The 18,728-nt window shown below is 27.7% G+C and overlaps 2 protein-coding genes across 2 annotated transcripts; one reads left to right on the plus strand and one right to left on the minus strand.

Moving 5' to 3' along the window:
- The first annotated feature begins 2,970 nt into the window (after window positions 1–2,970).
- Window positions 2,971–7,464, plus strand: LOC126835552 (enkurin domain-containing protein 1). Its single transcript, XM_050568220.1, has 7 exons — window positions 2,971–3,103; window positions 3,182–3,302; window positions 3,378–3,511; window positions 5,201–5,402; window positions 6,427–6,718; window positions 6,793–6,956; window positions 7,026–7,464. Exons 2-7 carry the CDS (start codon window positions 3,266–3,268, stop codon window positions 7,205–7,207), a joined length of 1,011 nt encoding a protein of 336 aa, XP_050424177.1. The 5' UTR covers window positions 2,971–3,103; window positions 3,182–3,265; the 3' UTR covers window positions 7,208–7,464.
- A 1,531-nt stretch (window positions 7,465–8,995) lies between these two features.
- On the minus strand, window positions 8,996–17,612 carry LOC126835569 (homeobox protein unc-42-like). Its single transcript, XM_050568240.1, has 7 exons — window positions 17,107–17,612; window positions 13,608–13,862; window positions 12,434–12,576; window positions 12,229–12,336; window positions 11,238–11,423; window positions 9,655–9,769; window positions 8,996–9,300 (listed from the first exon to the last, which is right to left on the minus strand). The coding sequence occupies exons 2-7, from the start codon at window positions 13,852–13,854 to the stop codon at window positions 9,194–9,196; spliced, it is 906 nt and encodes a 301-aa protein (XP_050424197.1). The 5' UTR covers window positions 13,855–13,862; window positions 17,107–17,612; the 3' UTR covers window positions 8,996–9,193.
- Between the last annotated feature and the right edge of the window lie 1,116 nt (window positions 17,613–18,728).

The raw sequence follows: 18,728 nt of genomic DNA on the forward strand, positions 1-18,728 counted from the left end.
TCTAATTATGTATAAATAATACTTTATATATAATTTACAAATTAAAATCATAATTTCTCTAAATACATTTTTTAGTTTGTATAAAATACAATATGTCGTAAAAATTGAACACAATAGTTCCGCAGTAACTAGTTCAAAAATTCTTTATATTCTTAATTTTTAAGAACATTAATTCATTTAGAACTAAAAATTTCGTTAATTTTTGTTTACAATTATTATTCAGAATAATTGTTTTAAAAGAAAATGTATAACTATTTAGTTATAATTACAATAATTACTAAACTATGAAAAACTATTTCTTTAACCTTTAGAATTATTTTATCTTTACATTCATTTGCCTTGAACTGCTTTTCTGGTTTGATTTTAGAAAATCCTTTTAGTAAATTTGCATTTAAAGTAGTATAAGTAACTCTCGGACTGTGGACTGGCGGTTTTATAACTGATAACGGCATTTCTTGATCTCCGAGATCGATTTGAGGAAAAGTAACCTTATAACAATAATTAATAAATTATCATATTATAATTTATATATGGTTTTTATAATCGCAATAGTTTACCAAACTAATTTACCTCTATTAGTCTTGAAATTGCGGCTAGGTTACAATAAACTACAAAATGTATTCCATTATCTTCTGAATTTTTTTGTGACACAGTATCCATTACTTGTTTCCAAAATTCTTCGGTGAAACCATAAATGAAGTCATACTCATCGTTATTCGTATTAAGTAGTTTCTCACTAGATGTTATAGATTTATATGAGCGGAGATGTGCTTAAGAGGATATAGGGACTAGGGCTAGAGCCTAGATCGTTACTTTTGTAATATTGATGGAAAATGAGAGAAATAAAACAGTATAATAATTTTTAAAAATCACAACCTTTATTCAAAATATCTTAAAACTATCTAGTTTTCACGAGTTGTTTTGTTATAATATTCAGTTTTAAGGTTAACTATTATAATACATTAAAATAAAAACTACCATCATTACAAATTATGAAAAAAATATCACGTATAGGAGTATAGGAGGGTAAAAGGAAAAAATATCCGTTGTAAAAGAATGACCAGTAAAAAATGTTCGAAAGATAATATAACCAGAAAATCATATTAACTATACATATAAATGTACTTGTGATTACTGATCATTATACTTGTAATGTGTTAGTAATTATAGTAATATATAAAAAAAAAAACAATATAATAGTAAGATACATAATATAGGTACATATATATTTATAGTTAATAGTTATGTTAAATAAACATAATACTTATAGTACAAAAATTATAATATTAAAAATAGGTAGGTTAAATTAGTAGGTAAAATTCTTAATTTATTACTAATATACGTAAAAAAATAATCTAAAAACTTTTTACCTTTTTATATATTCTGTTGTTAAAGCTGTTAATTTAATTTGATGTTTATTTTTTTTTTACGGTTGGCTTAATTGTCTGTAATAATTTAGTTTCGTCAACCGCAATATTACTAAACAGTAAACGTATTTTTTTAATGAAGTGCCAAATAATTTGATGATTTTGGTTGACAGGTTTAGAAATCCTTTGATTCCGCCCTTCTCTTTAATTTTTGGTAAGTTCACCATCACAAGTAGGTAAAGTAACATTTCGTCGATTATTTTTATTTCCTCAGTCATTCTTACCAAGGTATTTTTCCTAGTTTCTTATAGGGTATGCAACATTTAAAGATTTTCATTTTAATACTTACAGGCTTCTAAAGTTAGAATATTATATTTGGGGTACAACAAAATATATACACTTTAGTCACACTCAATACTTATTAATTTTTAATGTGTATTTTTTATGCTATAACAATTATTTTAGATAATAGTTACTACGGACCATGGAGAATTGAAGAGACACTGAATTAGAAACTCATTATTATTAGTTGTACGTAAAAATAAAAATAAAACAAACGTAGCTTGAGATTAGTTTAAATAGCCAACGGTCTATAAAATACTATTATTTTACATACCCTTTTTCTAGAATTTATCTCACAGAGACTATCTCACTTTTTTGTGTGTATTTAAAAAAAAAAACATTATCATAATTGAAGGGTCCTGAGAAGAACCGACTACCTCCAAATTTTGAAATTGTTTAAGACGGCCAAAAGAAAATCCATTGTTCCATTTACTGCTATTGGTGGGGAACAATGCGTTTTGTAATATTTTTGCAAGAAATAGTCAGGTTTTACTATTTGGTGCACGAAAATAAAAAATTATTTTTCCATGAAAACAATTTTTTTTTATAAAAAGTGGAGATAGCTGGTTCTCGTACCCGACCCTTTAATGTTTTAAATTAATACCTTATGTAACAAAAAGGAATCTTATTACTATAACTTTATAGGTTATTTTTTACTTCAAGTTGTACGCCTGTACGCTCGAGAAAAAAATATAAATACATGTTAATAGTATTAGTTATATAGTATTTACAGCAACACTAACTGTGGCTATTTAAATCGTATTATTTACTAGTTATAGAAAGAAAAATCAATAATACTTACATTTCAGGAGGCATTAATAAAGTTACTTAAAAAAAATATATAACACTGATGAAATTATCGAATTATTTGATTTGTCAAATGATTTGTTTACAAACAATCAAGTCGTATGGTGATTAATACTACATAGAATAAAGAAAAAAACAAATTTTTACAATGTGAAATAACAACGAAATCAGTTTGTCCACAAATAATAAACCAAATTATTTTATTTGCAACTATTATGGTTTGATACATATTTAAGTAATACTTTATAGCACGTCATTTGTTAACTATTTACGGCTTTTGCCTTTTAGATGTATTATCATTGATTCCAATTAGAATTTTGTTTTTAAATTTAAATTTATATTATAACCAAATTATTATGCGCGCTGTTTTGTAACACTTTGTAACCTCTTTGGCATTCTCAACGTCCATGTTAAACACGGTATGGTGATAACACAATTAGGGCAACATGATAAACTACTATATTATGTTTTTAAAGAGGAGTTGAATTTTTTAACGGATTAGGGATCGATACTCGATAGAAAAAAATATTATTCAAGGCTGGAAAGTGGTATACACTAAATACAACTATAAACTACATAAATTTAAGGTACGTGACACTTCGTATTAACCTTAATACATTGTTTTTACCTACTTATTATGGTTAATATTGACTTTGTTTAAACAGTTTTGCTAAAACATTTTGCTCAATATAATTATATTAGCCTGTGAAAAACGAGTAATATTTTTAAGATAATATTATTCTATTGTGATGTGCTCAATCAGAGATTTCTTCCCTATCGAATATAGTGAGTATTATGATTGAATAAATTGTTATGATTTTATAAAATACTCTTATCCATCTTATGAACAACATTATTTAGGAGTCGGAGGTACCAAACCATCAAAAAATTTTATTCAAGAAAATCGAAGATATGTTAAGAATTTAGAAAAAACCACACAAGCCTATAAAAGTAACGAAAATCAATCACACAAATCATCTTATTCTCAAGTAAAGGTATTATTCCTCATTTGAATATCTTTTAGTTTATTTATTTAATTATGATAAACTATTCGTTTATTTAATTAAAATTATTAATATTTCTAGATATAAATATTTCCTACCTACATATTTTAAAAGTAAATTAACCAATCGCCGGTGGAAGTCAGTTTAACATAACCATGATTTTATGGTTAATCTTAATCATCAACACTGAGGGCAAATGGTATATTATTTTTGGGAATATTGTTTTTTTTTAGGTATCTTGATACAACTCTTAGACTCCCCCTTATGTATTAATTCTTTATTCTACCTTCCTAGTCACTCCACTCATCCATCGAGAGTGCTAAAATGGACTAGTAGAGTGACTAGGGTGGATATAAAAATAAATGAATACATAAGGGGTAGTTTAGGAGTTGCATAATTTCTGGGGAAAATGAGACAGGATAGGTTTAGATGGTTGGGTCATGTTATGAGGAAAGATAAGGCAGTTGTTATGAAGGTTAATGTTGAGGGAAAGAGAGGAAGAAGAAGACTAAAAATAAATGGATAGACAAAATAGAGAGTAGATATGAGGATAGCTGTGGTGATTAAACAAGATGTAGAATATCGAGCGCTATGGAGGTGTAGGACTAGGTTGGCCAACCCCATGTAGTTGAGAAGTGTAAGGCGAATATTAAGAAGAAAAAGAGGATAAGTAGAATATAGTTTCATTTGTATTATTTCTTTTAAGTTTTAAAATTGCTTACATTTTGTAGAATTTGTAAAAATACCTAAGGAGTTGTAATATTTATTTGCCCAAAACTCATGTACTTTTAGATATTGCCTGTTTATTTGTAAGTACCGTTAAACATTTAAAGATTATCAATTTAAAATCAAAAACTAATAACTAGTACTTATTAGGTATTGGTTGTATAGGTTATGAGTAAAAAATAGTAAATGTTGTTATTTAAATATTAATTTTTATTTGTGCATTATGTAATCAATTGAAAAGTGTGCAATCACAAAATACGTTTTATAGAATTCTTATTGTTTTTTTTTTTGTATTCTGGAAGAAAACTTATATTATATTTATTTAACTTACACTAAATCTTGAATTAATTAATATCAAATCTTAACATTTATAAAATGAAGTATCATTAATTTATACAATTTTTACAAGACATTTGTAAGATATCTTGTATCTTTAGTTTAGTTTTTATTTTTATTGATATCAATTAAATACAAAGTATCCTAGCAACCAAAAAAAAAAAAACCCCTTCCATAATTTATCTTAACTAACCATTTAAAAAAAGTATACACAATAGAGAAAAAAATATATACATTACACTCCTTCTGCAGTCTGGTAAAAAATGAACCAAATATAATTTACTTTGGCTATAAAACTATGATACCCAAAATAATTACGAGTATTCTTTACTCATTATTTGCCTGTCAGCAATGGTACATCATTTTAAAATGTTGATTTCTTAGTTTGTAGATTGAAAAAGTTTTGGTTACAAATAAATTTGTTTTTATAATTACACTTTGGAGGCAAGGCGTCTTTCCAGAAAAGATAAGTCGTGTGTTACACTTGTGATTTATCTTCAAAGTGTAATACAAAACAATAATTACTACTGCACCTAGTACCTTATGTTTTTTATGTACAATCATTCCTATATATAGTTATTATATAATACTAATTAACAGTTTGTAATATATTTGTAGAAAATACAATCGAGAAATGGACAAAATAAAGAAGAAATTAAAACAAAAGATAAATCAGGAAAAAATTTAGATTTGGATAAAATTGAAGCTAGTATCCAAGCTATTCGTTCTGCCATAGCTCAAACGAAGATTACACAAAGGAAATTAAGTACTAGTACACATACAACAAATAATAAAACTTTACATGCGTTTAAAGATCAAGGTAATTTATTTGACTTATAATAATAGCTGCTTTTTTAGACTGTAAAGAGTCTTTTTTTAGGTTCTAAATAAATTTATAATAATCTATTCAAAATTACTAAAATTTTAGATATCTCACAAAACTTTAAAGTACTTCTTTGTAATTTTATTTTTTTGTATTTGATTGATGTTCAAATAAAAAATTTTATATTAAAAATTCTAACTCAAAAACCAATCAAAATGTTTACAATTTAATTTAAAGATTCTTAAGGGGATTGCATTCTCAAGGGTTCTGTTTTTTTTAAGTTTTAGACTAAAAAGCCACAACATTTTGATTAATTTAGATGGTACAATTTCAATTCTGTAAAGATGTACGAGTTCTTGGCAACTTTAGTAAAAACAGATTTTTTAAATTTTGTTTTTTTTATATAAAAAAATTGGGTTTTAATATTAAAAAAAATTGCAGATTTAATTTATTTAACTATAAGAAACTGAAATTGTTAAATGAAAATCAGCTTCCTAAATAAAATAGTAAAGTAACTAAATAACTTGAATCTCTTTACAGAATTGAAATTAGACCATCCTATGTAATCAAAAATGTTGTCTGGTTTTTTGGTCTAAAAAATCTAAAATGTCAAATCCTATATTTAAAATGAATGACATTGTGTTATTGATGAAAAGTATTGTACTAATCTATAAAGTTTTAGCAATTAAAAAAAAAAAGAAAATTTAATTATTTTAATATGTTTGAGCTTTTATAAGATATCGATGGTGACACGGCAAAAGTGTCTAAGCGACATATTTCATAGTTTTCAGGATGGCCACTATATAGGATAGTTCTTTTTGTGATTTTACTATTTTTTTTTTTAAGTTCCCAATAACTTTTTTTTAGTAACAATTGGGAATTTTTCAATCATATAATTATATTATATTATATTTTTCTAACCAATAGTATAAGCCGTGTCGCTTAGACCCTTTTGCCGTGTCACCATCGATATATTAATAATTAGTGGGTAAGAATAATAACACATTTTTTGTTTTTTTAGCTGTGCAAACAATTTTTCCATTTAATGAAGAATCAGTTTTAAAAGACAGTATAATCAGATATCCAAGTTATCACAGTGAACGTTTTGTAACTACAGCTAAAAGTAAACATATGAATACAATAGCTATTCAAACTGAAGGTGTAAGTGCAACAGAAACTTCAAATAGTAAGACGTCTTCAGAGCCGGTGGTTTCAATCAAACAAAAACATATTGTTACTGAAAAAAAAACTGAACCTGCCAAAAACTGTATAGCAAATACCGAGTGTCATCATCAAATCGGAGAGATACCTAAGTATAGATCATGTTTCTTGGAATTATTTTATTTTTATAAATTATTTTATACTGTTTTTTTTAAATTTTTATTAGATATCTTAAAAACAGAAAAGCGTTAAAGGAAAAAAACGCTAGGGAAACACAAAAGAAAATAGCAATTCGCCATGAATTAGGTCTAGATGATCCAGCTTGTCCACCAGGTCACATGTTATTACCCAAAACTGAACGCCTGGAACATTTAAATGATATTCAGAAAAGTATGTAAAAAAAATTTGTCTTACAAAGATTGGTTCAAGGTTTCTATAATTTGTACTGGTTTGTTGTAGAATACGATTACTTGATAAAACAGTTAATTATGATGCCAGTTAGTTCAGACTCGTTAAAAATTAAAGAAAAACGGAAGCACTTGGAACGAGAATTGGATAAGTTGCAAATCGGCATCAAGCTATTTTCCAGAGAAAAACTCTACGTTAAGGTTAATCCAAAGGTATTAGATTCCTATAAATAATCCTTTGTAGTATTTTTAACGAGTTAAACTTGATAGGTATAAAATGTATTTAACAAATATTTGATAATTGACGTAACTACCAGAAATAATGATTTAAAATAGGTAATAATGAAAATAATTTATTGCTATTATTATAGATTTTTTTTTTTACAACTATTTTAGTGAATTTATTTGTAATGATTAAACTGTGATTTAAATTTGACGATATTTACCTAATGATGCATAAAATTAATTTGTTAATTACGTGTCTTGTAACAACTTATTATATTGATTTTTAATTATATTAAAAATTTTGTAGTTATTAAACATTATGAACACAAATATATATAGATAAATTATATTTGTTTTGTGGACTTACAATAGTATGAAAAATAGTATGTGTAGGTGTTTAATATTTATGTCAAGTTCTGCAGTACATACATATACATTTAATTTTACTTTTAAAAGTTTTATTTTATGAACCATTATCTTACAATATCTTCTATGCTTGTCGTAATTTCAAAGAATAGCTTTTCAATTTTGCATCAAAGCTAAAAAAGGGAACTGATAAAATGATAACATTTGTTTTTTAATAATAATTAAAAACAATTCCCGTTTTAATGTACTAATCATAAGGCTATCAATGCCCGTCATGTTTCAAAAAATAAAAAATTTAAAACGTAGTAATACTTTGAGTCTATATTTTTACTTGACGAGGATATCAAAAAAAAATGTGGAATCAACTAATAAATATAATCAATTAAATCAATACAATCAATAAATTATCAAAAAATTAATTCATTAAATTTTACTGAACCTTAATCTGGGTTTTTTTTTTTAATTCAACATTACATGAATATCAAACAAATGTACCATTTTTGTTTCAAAATCGAACCTATTCAATTTATGAAAACAAATGAATAAACAGTTTTATAATGAGGAATTATATGCTTTATATATAATTTTTAGTTATTGATAAATATGTTTTTATTGTTACTTATATAAGTATTATTTCCTTAGGTTTTGATGTTTTTGATTTAAGCAAAGTAAATTTTAAAAATTATCAATACTATTATGATATTGTATGTTTATACATTTGTTTAAAAGAGTGCACTAAAAATTTAAAAGAAATAATAGTGTTACTATAAAAAACTTTATTTAAAATAATTCACCATTTTTCAAACCCTAATGTCCTAGAGCCTTACCTCATTGTTATAAGTTTAAAATAATAAAAAATTACATGTTTATTTTGTAATAATACAAATTATAACACAAACCAACTTGCCCCAGATATCAAACAAATGATACGTTTTTAAAAATGTTAATACATTTTCTAAAATTTAAATTTATTTTTTAACAAAGTTTCATTTTTTTCGCTGTCGATGGGTAATATCTACGTAATATTCCTATGTACTTTTAATAAACCTATACAATAAAATATGTATTGTTTTTAAAAAATTTAACACGTGTAAAAATAATGATTTTTATCTTAATAATAAATGCAGAATGCTCATATGTTACTTTAATAAGCAATCAAATAGAAAATGTCAATGCAAATTTTATAGAGGCACATAAACTATGTGAAATGTATATATTTACAAATTTCGTTTACAATAATTCTATAGAATTAAAAATAAATATAATTTTTATGTAGTATCGCAATCAATTGAAAAAAAAATTATAAATGCTTATTTTTTATTTAATATAGAAAGATCCATAGAAGAGTTAAACAAAACAAATCAAAAACTAAAAATATTAATATACAAATTGTCTTAAAAATATATAGATAGTATTTTAAAGGAAATCCAATTTTCGAAGAATTTTAATACGTATGTTATTTATACAGAAATCAGCATAACACATTTATGCTAATGTAGTAGGTAGGTAAATGCACCATACAAATATGACAAATTTAAAAAACACGTATTATAATTATTATAGTTAAATTGATTAGTTACACTATAAATTACAATAATTTTTAAATATTTTTTATCACAGCTATTACAACTATGTTTGATATTGCAACATTGGTGTAGTGAGATTTGCATGATGGCTAGAGTTCATCCTCAATGCTGACAAACTCTTATTGTACCATTCCTCTTCGGGGATCATTCCTAGAAGTGAAAAATCAAATTTAATAGATTATAATATTAAAAATAAGAGTTAATCGATTTCTAAAATGCACATTGGTGAACAGAAAAAAATACAAAAACACGGATTTTATTCTATTTTGTAATAGGTAGGTGTTATTGCTCTAAATCCACCACAAATAAGTTTATACAAATTAATTTTGCATAGGCGGGTCGGTTTGAAAAATAGTAAAAAAAACTTTACAATGACGCTGATATTGTCTGATATCTTCTAATATATAAAAGAATCATTATTTATTTATTATTATCCTTAGGTACTTATTTAATTCAGTACCTATTAAAAAATACGAAAAATGAGTTAAAACAAATATTATTTACCTGTTGATGTTGTAATAGACGACGGATTAGAAGAGCCTCCTGGATTGGAATGGTGACTCGTAACTGTGAATGGCTGGCTCATTACAGCAGTCGACATGTAAGAACTTGATGACATCTATACATATAACAGTATACATGGTTTAAATGAATGTATGATAAAGATCGCCGAAAATAATGAGTATGCGTAACTACTAGATGTTTAACTTATTTATGAGTATATATTTAATATAACATTAGTATAAAAATACTATAAGTACACAATTTCATAGAATATAGTTAGTTTGTTTGAAGTCATACAAAGTCATACATGCTATAAATGTTAAGTACCTATTAATTGTGTAACAATTATAATTTTTATCTACGTGATTTGCGAAACAGTTTAAATCACAACACTGTGTAATACAATTCTGACGAGTCTACATTTTAGTAAAAAAAACTCGTATAAAAATCATAAATTAAAAAACATAAGTAATACATTTGAAATAAATGGTCGATGTAAAGTAGGAAAAAAATGTTTTTCTTAACAACTTTAATTAGTTGTTTTATTTTGCTTGCGATATAATAAGGCCATAATTCAATCTGTCTTTAAGAGGACGTAATAGCCCCTATTTAATATGGAGTGAAGTATAGGCAATTCTTCGCAAAATCTATAGCGTATACTTATTAATACTAATGAGGATTCTTTATTGATTTTTTTTTTACAGACTATCACAGTCATTTCTATAGGATAAATTACATTTTTTCCCATCAAAACTGTTTTGAGGTGGTAAACTTATGAGGTCAATATTTATAGTAAAATTACCACATGTTTTAATATTAATACTCATTTTTAATAAAACCAAATAAAAAAAGAAAACATTTATTCTTACAAATAAATAACTTGAGTTTTGCTGTAATAAAAAAAATGTTTAAACGCTACGACTCAGGTAAAGTTCTTTACTGTGTACTGTACAAATTTTGTAATTCTACTATGAGTCTAGAAAAAAAAACTTAAGAAACACTTGTCGATACTTGTTATATAGTAAAGAATAGATGATGGAAAATTGTATGCGCTGATAATGGTAATATATTGCTGCCGAAATACGTATATTCTATAGAGTATTATTTATATTATGGTTAAGGGTTTATTTAAATATTTCATTATTTTATTTCTACGAGTACAACCCAAACATGTGACATCCTAATACAATATGTAAATACTAACAAACGAGATATTTTGACTTGTGTTTATTCCACATGTATAATATATTATGGACATATCCAAAGTCTGAGTGTACACCTGAATCAGCACACACAGACATACTTGCTTATACGTCTTTTTTTTTGTAATATAGGACAGCCTCGAGAGAATCAAATCTTAGTACTCTCGCAACAAAGCTCTACGACGCCATCCCGACAAACGGGCATATTTTAACAGAATATATGCAATCGATTTAAATTTGTAAAAAAAAAGTAATTAATAATTGTTATTTGTTGAGAGAAAATGTTAAATAACTACAACAAATATGCATAAAATGTATTTAAGTGAGTGTAAGCCAACAGTGAAGTTTGTTATTAAAAAAAAAGTCTAATACGATCGTTACCTGAGGGTGATATCTGTTCATGCTGTTGGGGTGTGGGTAAGCTTGGTACGTTCTAGAAGCCGTAGGGTAGATGTTTCTCATCATGGCGGCCCCATTACAACCCGGAAGCATGGAGGGCGGGGCTAAAGCCTTTTGCAGTTGCTTTTCCTGTTTTCGGTATTTGGCCCTTCGGTTTTGAAACCATACCTAAATAAAATACATAGTCATTGTCAAATGTTAGAACAGTTTCCCCTTTTCAAGTCATTACAAACTCATTTCATCACCGTGCGACTTATATATATATATATATATATGTATATAAAATATTCGAGGGAATGTATAGCTTTTTAAAACTCTGTAGGGAAAACGGGTATCCCTTTTATGTGCATGATGGTTACACGATGGACGATAAATTCAATTATGGCGGCCTTGTATGTAATGTTCCTGGGGACAATGATCGAGGAAAGTCCGTATGACTCACTGTAACCCTCTATCGTTGTACATAAGATTGAAGATGTAACTGGGCTTTGTTCATTCTTACAATACATCCCCTACATTATAAAGCTATCCGAAACCCACCGTATATTATCTACTACGCGTATCCCCGGTGTCCTTTTTTTGTGTATAAATACCTACTTTAAAATACATACTACTGTTGTTGTCTGCAAGTCTAATCATAGCGCATGGTTATTGGAATAACAATTTATTTATAGCCGATAGGTAGCTATCAAACTAATAATAAATAATACCGATGGCTTAAAAAAAAATAATGTAGATATTTACAAAACAGCGATATAAAGGAGAGTAAAATATTTTTAATGTTTTTTTATTACTTTCGTTTAAAGTACTTAACACGTTTTTCTACGTTTCTGGCTCATCAGTCATCACGATCAAAGTATCCCATATTTTAGATCTAATAATGTTAACGGTCGGTGTTTTAAAATAAAACTGAGGTATAATTATAATAAAAACGAGTATAAAATAATATTTGTATAACTGAAAAATGACATACTTGTATTCTGGCTTCATTTAGCTTTGTACTTCTTGCCAATTCCTCCCTACAGTAAATATCAGGATAGTGGGATTTTGCAAAAGCGGCTTCGAGCTCTGCGAGTTGTTCCTATGATATCATTATAAACATAGTTTGTATGAATTTTTAGAAAATTAATTATTATCTGTAGATACATAATATAAATACAATATAGGCTCGTTGATACCTGTGTAAAAGTAGTACGGTGCCTCCGTCTTGCAGGCGTTGGACATGTCGCAGTAGTGGGAGTGTGTCCAGTGTGACTAGTACTAATACTTCCTACTGAACTTAACGGCTCAGTTTTTAATTTTTTAAAAGCTCCTTCAGAAGCTGCAATAAATAAAATTGTAATGATTAATGTAAATATTAATAGTTCAATTTAATAGGTGTTTAATACATTTCTGTTTGATAAGTATAAGTAACTGTTTAAAATTGGAATTTGTAAAGATATTTAATTATAAAACAAACACATATATAGAATTATATTTTAACATGAATTCGTTGTTACATTAATTTATATTTTCATTTCTAACCACCCATCCTATTTAGCAAGAGATCTTTCTTAAGGGATAGAGTGGACAATATTTTATTTTTAATTATTGTGATTAGCTGTACTTGGTTATCGTCAACATTCTATCATCTACAAGTCTCCATAGGACTACAGATTTTATTTAGTATTAAAATATGTTTCAGAGGAAAAACATATTCATACACAACTAAAAATTGCAATAAATTAAAAAATAACACTACCTACGTTTCTGACGTCAGTTTTTGAAAAAAATCACATAACTTAATTGTTATTAGTTAAAACTGTATTATTTTTCGATTCTTAAATGTAAACGAGGATGAAACGAAAGGAGATGTCAGCTATTCATAAATTGTTTTTAAAACATGCAAAACCGTTAAAAATGATTAGGAGTAGTGTTCTTCCCGGACGCGGATATAAATTATTTAAGAAACGAAATATAGGAAGTATTTGACAAATAATTGATTTTATTTTATAATTAGCATTTTTGCGTATTTCCTTATTTTAGCTTCGATGCGTAGCTAAAAAAGGAATTTTTATATTAGTTATAGCTGTTTTTCGTGGCGAAAAATGATTTTATAAGAAAGACGAACATCTCGTAGCAGTCGGATTTCGACAATTCTATTTTGTTTGAAAGAGGAAGACTTTTTACAAGCTGTATAAACCTCCTATTTTGTATTCAGTTTTATTCGGATTATGTAAAAAAAAAAATGTATCCCTAAATAATAATACCTTCTTGAAAGGTAGATTACATTTTAACTCTTAAAAATAACAAAATAATGCACAAATTAAAAAAAAATTTAATTTTAATATTTTCCTGTTACAAATTACGTACTAGTTTGCTCAGCTAGAGACCCTCGACCCGGCGAAGGTGTATTATGATGAGAAGAGTCACCGGCAGTGTTAACAGGCAGACCATACAAGGACCCGAGGTCATTAGACGAATCACTAGCTCCTTTGGATAAACGTTGTTTGTCCCCGTGGACAGCACTAGGATGATGGTGGTGTATGTGATGATGATGGTGATCGTGGTCCATAAGACCTAATATACCACCCAAACCAGGTCGCAAATCATCCATCATGAGTTTGCCTTAATCAAGTGAAATCATTAGTTATTTTAGATATTGTACAACAAAAATAACACAAATACATAATATATATATATATATATATATATATTTCTGAATCACGATCTTCTTAACAATTATTAGTTTATGAATGTATTTAACGATTATCGTTTGGATTATCATATTATATAGGCAATGATTACAAACGCTGCACTATGTCGATTTAAAGAAGAAAAGTCAAAAATATTATTTAACGGTGGATTACAAAAAAAAAAAAAAAAATACATAGTCATAGTACAATACAACTAAAATTATGGTTGATATAAGGACAAAATAGGTACATTTCTTGTTGTAATAACTAAATAAATAGTCGGGCCACCTAAATTTTAAGTCAAAGCAACTATACATTTAGTTCGGCCAACTAAATGTTTAGTTGTGGACCAACTATGTATTTTTTCTCGTGTATTCATCTTAAATATTAAAGACTCATAGGCGGTCCACGCCTGTGTATATTTGGTCGAAAACAACTCCTTATAGTTTTAACTGTACTCGTCTACTACTACTTGAAACGCGTAATCCAACATTAGTTTTGAAAACAGGTATAGATTTTTAAATATTTACTTGATGCATCGGTCGAAGTACATTTTGTAATATTGTTGTAAAAATGATTAAAAAACTTTAAAAATTGCAATTTTTAAAATATAAATAATTATTTAACTAGAATTGTTGTTAAAACTGGGCCACGAACCGATGCCTTGTAAATGTTTGAATAACTCAAATGTTTTTTTCAAAACTTAAAATCGGAGTACATATTCTTAGGAATGCACTGTTTGTTGTTAAAACATATGTTTTTAGAAAAATAGAGCTTGTACGAGCTATAAAAGTTGAAAAAAATTTTAATATCAAAATAGATGCATTTTTGTTGTGTTAATAATAGATGAGTTTATAAATTTTAGATTGATATAAAGGTTTTTGAAAAAAATTGCCTTAATAAACGCCGGTGTAGAGATCCTTAAGTGGCAGTATTAGCGTAATATATTATACAGACATTTATCTACAACATATTAATACGTGGTCGCTTGGTGTCAAAAACTGTAAAATTACACCTCTGATTCCAGTAAAACTATAATAGAAATATTGGTAATATCAAAACACTCTAGTATAATATGCGAGGAAGCCGTCAGGTAGCACGTAGAATAAGTACCAAGAGGATGTGACAAAATATAGAAATTAACTGACTAAATTGACCAATTTAGGGTGATTTGAATAACTAAAAAATTACATTTATGTATTGTAAAGTAAATTTTTATTCTCGTGGTTTTAGAATGCATATAATGTAGCCCGGCAAGTATAGAAATTTAGGAGTTAAATTCATACACATCAATTGTTTTGAACTTAAATTAATTCTCTACGAGCACGCTATTTTTAAAATTTGACTGTAAAAATAAAAAAGTTAATAATAACCTTCATGAATAATTATTTTTAATATAGTTTATGCCAAATATCTTCTATAGTTACTATGTCTACAACAAACGTATGTCAATCAAAATAATTAATTATATTTTATTTTAGTTCATTTATAATTATCACAACCAACATTTTGTCACGAAGGAGGATATGATACATTTTTTTTTTGTTGCCGTGGTATATTTTATTGTACGGAAACTATTAGAATAAAACCTTACTTTAATTTAAACTCCTTAGATTGAACGGGGTAAATATGTCAACCTAATATAATATAATAATGACATTTTTAATACATTTTAACTTGGTGTATTTAATTCGATATTTCAATTCGTACAAACTATAAAGATTAGGTATATTTTTCAAAAGTTACTAAGTATGAGATCGACCTTTTTAGTTAAATAGATATAGATTTGTATAAAATGATGAGACATAATTAGATATATAAACTAAGTACAGTTTGTCCTTTGTGATGCATGTCCTAACTTAAAAGGTGTTGAAAAACGTTTAAAAATATTTTAAACCATCCAACATGAAGTAAAATTTTGTAAGAAGTAAAATTTTTGATAAAAGAAAAAAAAACAATCTTCTTGTTAATACCCACTACAAAGTGAATTCTTAATCTTGAGTGTTGGGGCCGTTAAATTTGTACAGCTTGCACTTTTTTACAGTTGCCGTACTCAAAATGTCAGGTGGTATAAAGCGTATTAATAATTATATTACTATTGTACCTCAGAACCAGACTAATTTAGGTAAGTCACATTATGTCAACTTTTAGCATAAAATCGTGAATGGTGTAGCATACGCTCTTATGAGGACTTAATAGGACTTAACTTACACTCTTTAACACACTTAAAACCCTTTTAAGTAAAAATTAGAATTGGGTGTACAATTTTATGTATTAAAATGTCTAAAGGTCATGATTTCCACGATAGTTTTTTCCTTAGATTAAAAATATCATGTGATATAAAACTTTTCACACGAAACATCTCTTAGTAACGATCAGTTTATTAGTTATTAAGAGGGCGTCGCACCGCCCATTTTTAAGGAGTAAAGTATAGACAATTTTTTACAAAATCTTAATTTAAAGGTTAAACTGTGATGTGTAATTATTAGTTCAATAACTAGGACTCTATTTTGGTAGTTGATTTATTTTTTGAACTATCACAGCATCCTCGAAAGCGATTTAAAAATGTTTTATTCATCTCAACTTGTTTAAGCAGACTGAAAATAACTCGCTTAATTTTGGATTTAAAGTAAAAGCACCCATTATAAAATTAAAAGAAAACAATATTTCGGTGCTTTTTTTTTCTATAATTTAAGTATAATGCTCAATACATAGTTTAGAAATAACGACTATTTTAACATTTGTAAATGACTATAACTTTCCAAAAAATTAATTTTTTTAAAAAAATGCACCGTCTTGCCGTCCGGAATATTGTTTTCTTTTAATTTTATAATAGGTGTTTTTACTCTAAAACCAAAATTAAGCGAGTTATTTTCAGTCTACTTAAACATGTTTTTACCACTGAAAATCACTGGTGCGACGCCCTCTTAATACAAAATAAGAAAGACCGTTTAAAAAGTTTTAAGTAAAGCGATGAGGCCACCACGTCTCATCCCAAAATCGCCGTCGATGATCGATCAATACCTATACAAGCGCTGTATCCCGAGTATATGAAGTATACATAATATATATATATATATATAAATTCTATATATAGAATAAAATATATATAAAAAATATTAAATATATATTAAAATATATATAAAATTCTATTATATATTAATTCTTAGACTTACCCGACGAAGTGTGTGTGGTGCCCCCGTGATGGTGTGACCCGTTGTTGAAATTTAACTGTCTGGAGAACAGTGCGGGGAATATGTTGTGCGGGTGGTGCGGATCACCACCCGCTACACCTTTCAGATCAATCGCGGTGCCCGTTACTGCACTCAGGTAGGCAATTTCTATACAAGTTACAGAGAGATTCTGGCGAAATTATTGAAGACTCTGATGGTGCTGTACGGCGTGCGTCGTAATCGCTGGTCGACTCTTCTGCGACGGCAGAACGAACCGTCGGATAACCGTGGACGATTGTGTGCGTTCGGATCGGTTGAAACTTTATTTAAAAGGTGAAAATTATAACGGAAAAACTTCAAAAAAAAATTGTATACTATTTTACGGAAACACGCAAAAAAAACATTGCAATTATTGGAAAAAATAAATAAACAAGAAATTGAGAGGCGATGGTTTAAATTGAATTGGTTTAGGATGACCGGAGTGTCCGATTAACGAAAGAGCGCGTCATCCGATGCCAAACTAGAAGTGACTAACGAAATTACGGACTAGTGATCGGCTGACTGGAAAACAGGGACCCGAGGACGGGGATAGGGCTGCTGGCGGGCACCAATGAGACGGGACAGGGTGCGCTTTGCTGCAATATTATTGGTTCGCACCGCCCGGACTTGCTGTCATGGCTGTTCCGGGAGGTAACGCCTTTGTTTTTGTGGATCCCCTAAACGATAATAATATATTATTTTGTAATAGTTTTCAGGGACGCGGAATGGGTTTTCCCCTTTGTAATTTTCCATCAACTCATTCTCTTTCCATCAAGCACAACTGCCATGTACAAAATATATTTACCTATGGGCTATGTAGTGGGTATATTTGTATATACTATGTATAATATAATGTACCTAAGCGTGTCCCCGCGTTCGTTCAATAATAATAGTATTTTATACCAACTAATTTTTCACCGGCAGAACAAATAATGTTAAAAATGTACACAAAAACGAATATGATACTACATGCACTTTATTGTCTATGTATAGCACAGCTTTTCCTTTGCAGTTTAACATTCAATTATAAATATTTATATACAGACTAAAAGGACTATAAAATATGAAACACCACTATTGCTTTTTGTTTGTTCAACGTACAACATATACAATAATTTCGTCTGTACCAATTTTTTTAATTTTTCGAAATTTTCACTGCAAAAAAAAATCACTATGATCGTCTCCCTAGACTTTAGAGGTCTTGTTCCATTTATTTTCTCCACTAAATTTTTTTTTATCAATAATTGGCCATCCGCTCTCCAGGCCATGAACAATTCAAATCGTTTACTTTTAATATAAGATAGAATATCCGGCTTGTTGTATAATTTTCGTAGCTCCACGTTTTTCTTTCGCTCAAATGTATTTGTTTCTTGATTGTAGAAGAGACCATAAGTTACGAAGTATACTTTGCGATCAAGTGTTATTTATTAATAATTTTCTTTCACGAAATACATATAACTAAAATTATGGTTAATATAAGGACACAATACATTTTAGTTAAAGCGACTATTTATTTAGGTATTCCAACTAAACATGTATTATAATTTATATTCCTATATTAACAATAATTTTAGTTACACCAACCA

Source organism: Adelges cooleyi, unplaced genomic scaffold (genome assembly GCF_023614345.1).
Source record: "Adelges cooleyi isolate 19-005CV unplaced genomic scaffold, UGA_ACOO_1.1 ACOO_flye_CR_arks_rails_tigmint_CR_PRNA_23, whole genome shotgun sequence".
In the NCBI taxonomy this organism is placed as follows: Eukaryota; Metazoa; Arthropoda; class Insecta; order Hemiptera; family Adelgidae; genus Adelges; species Adelges cooleyi.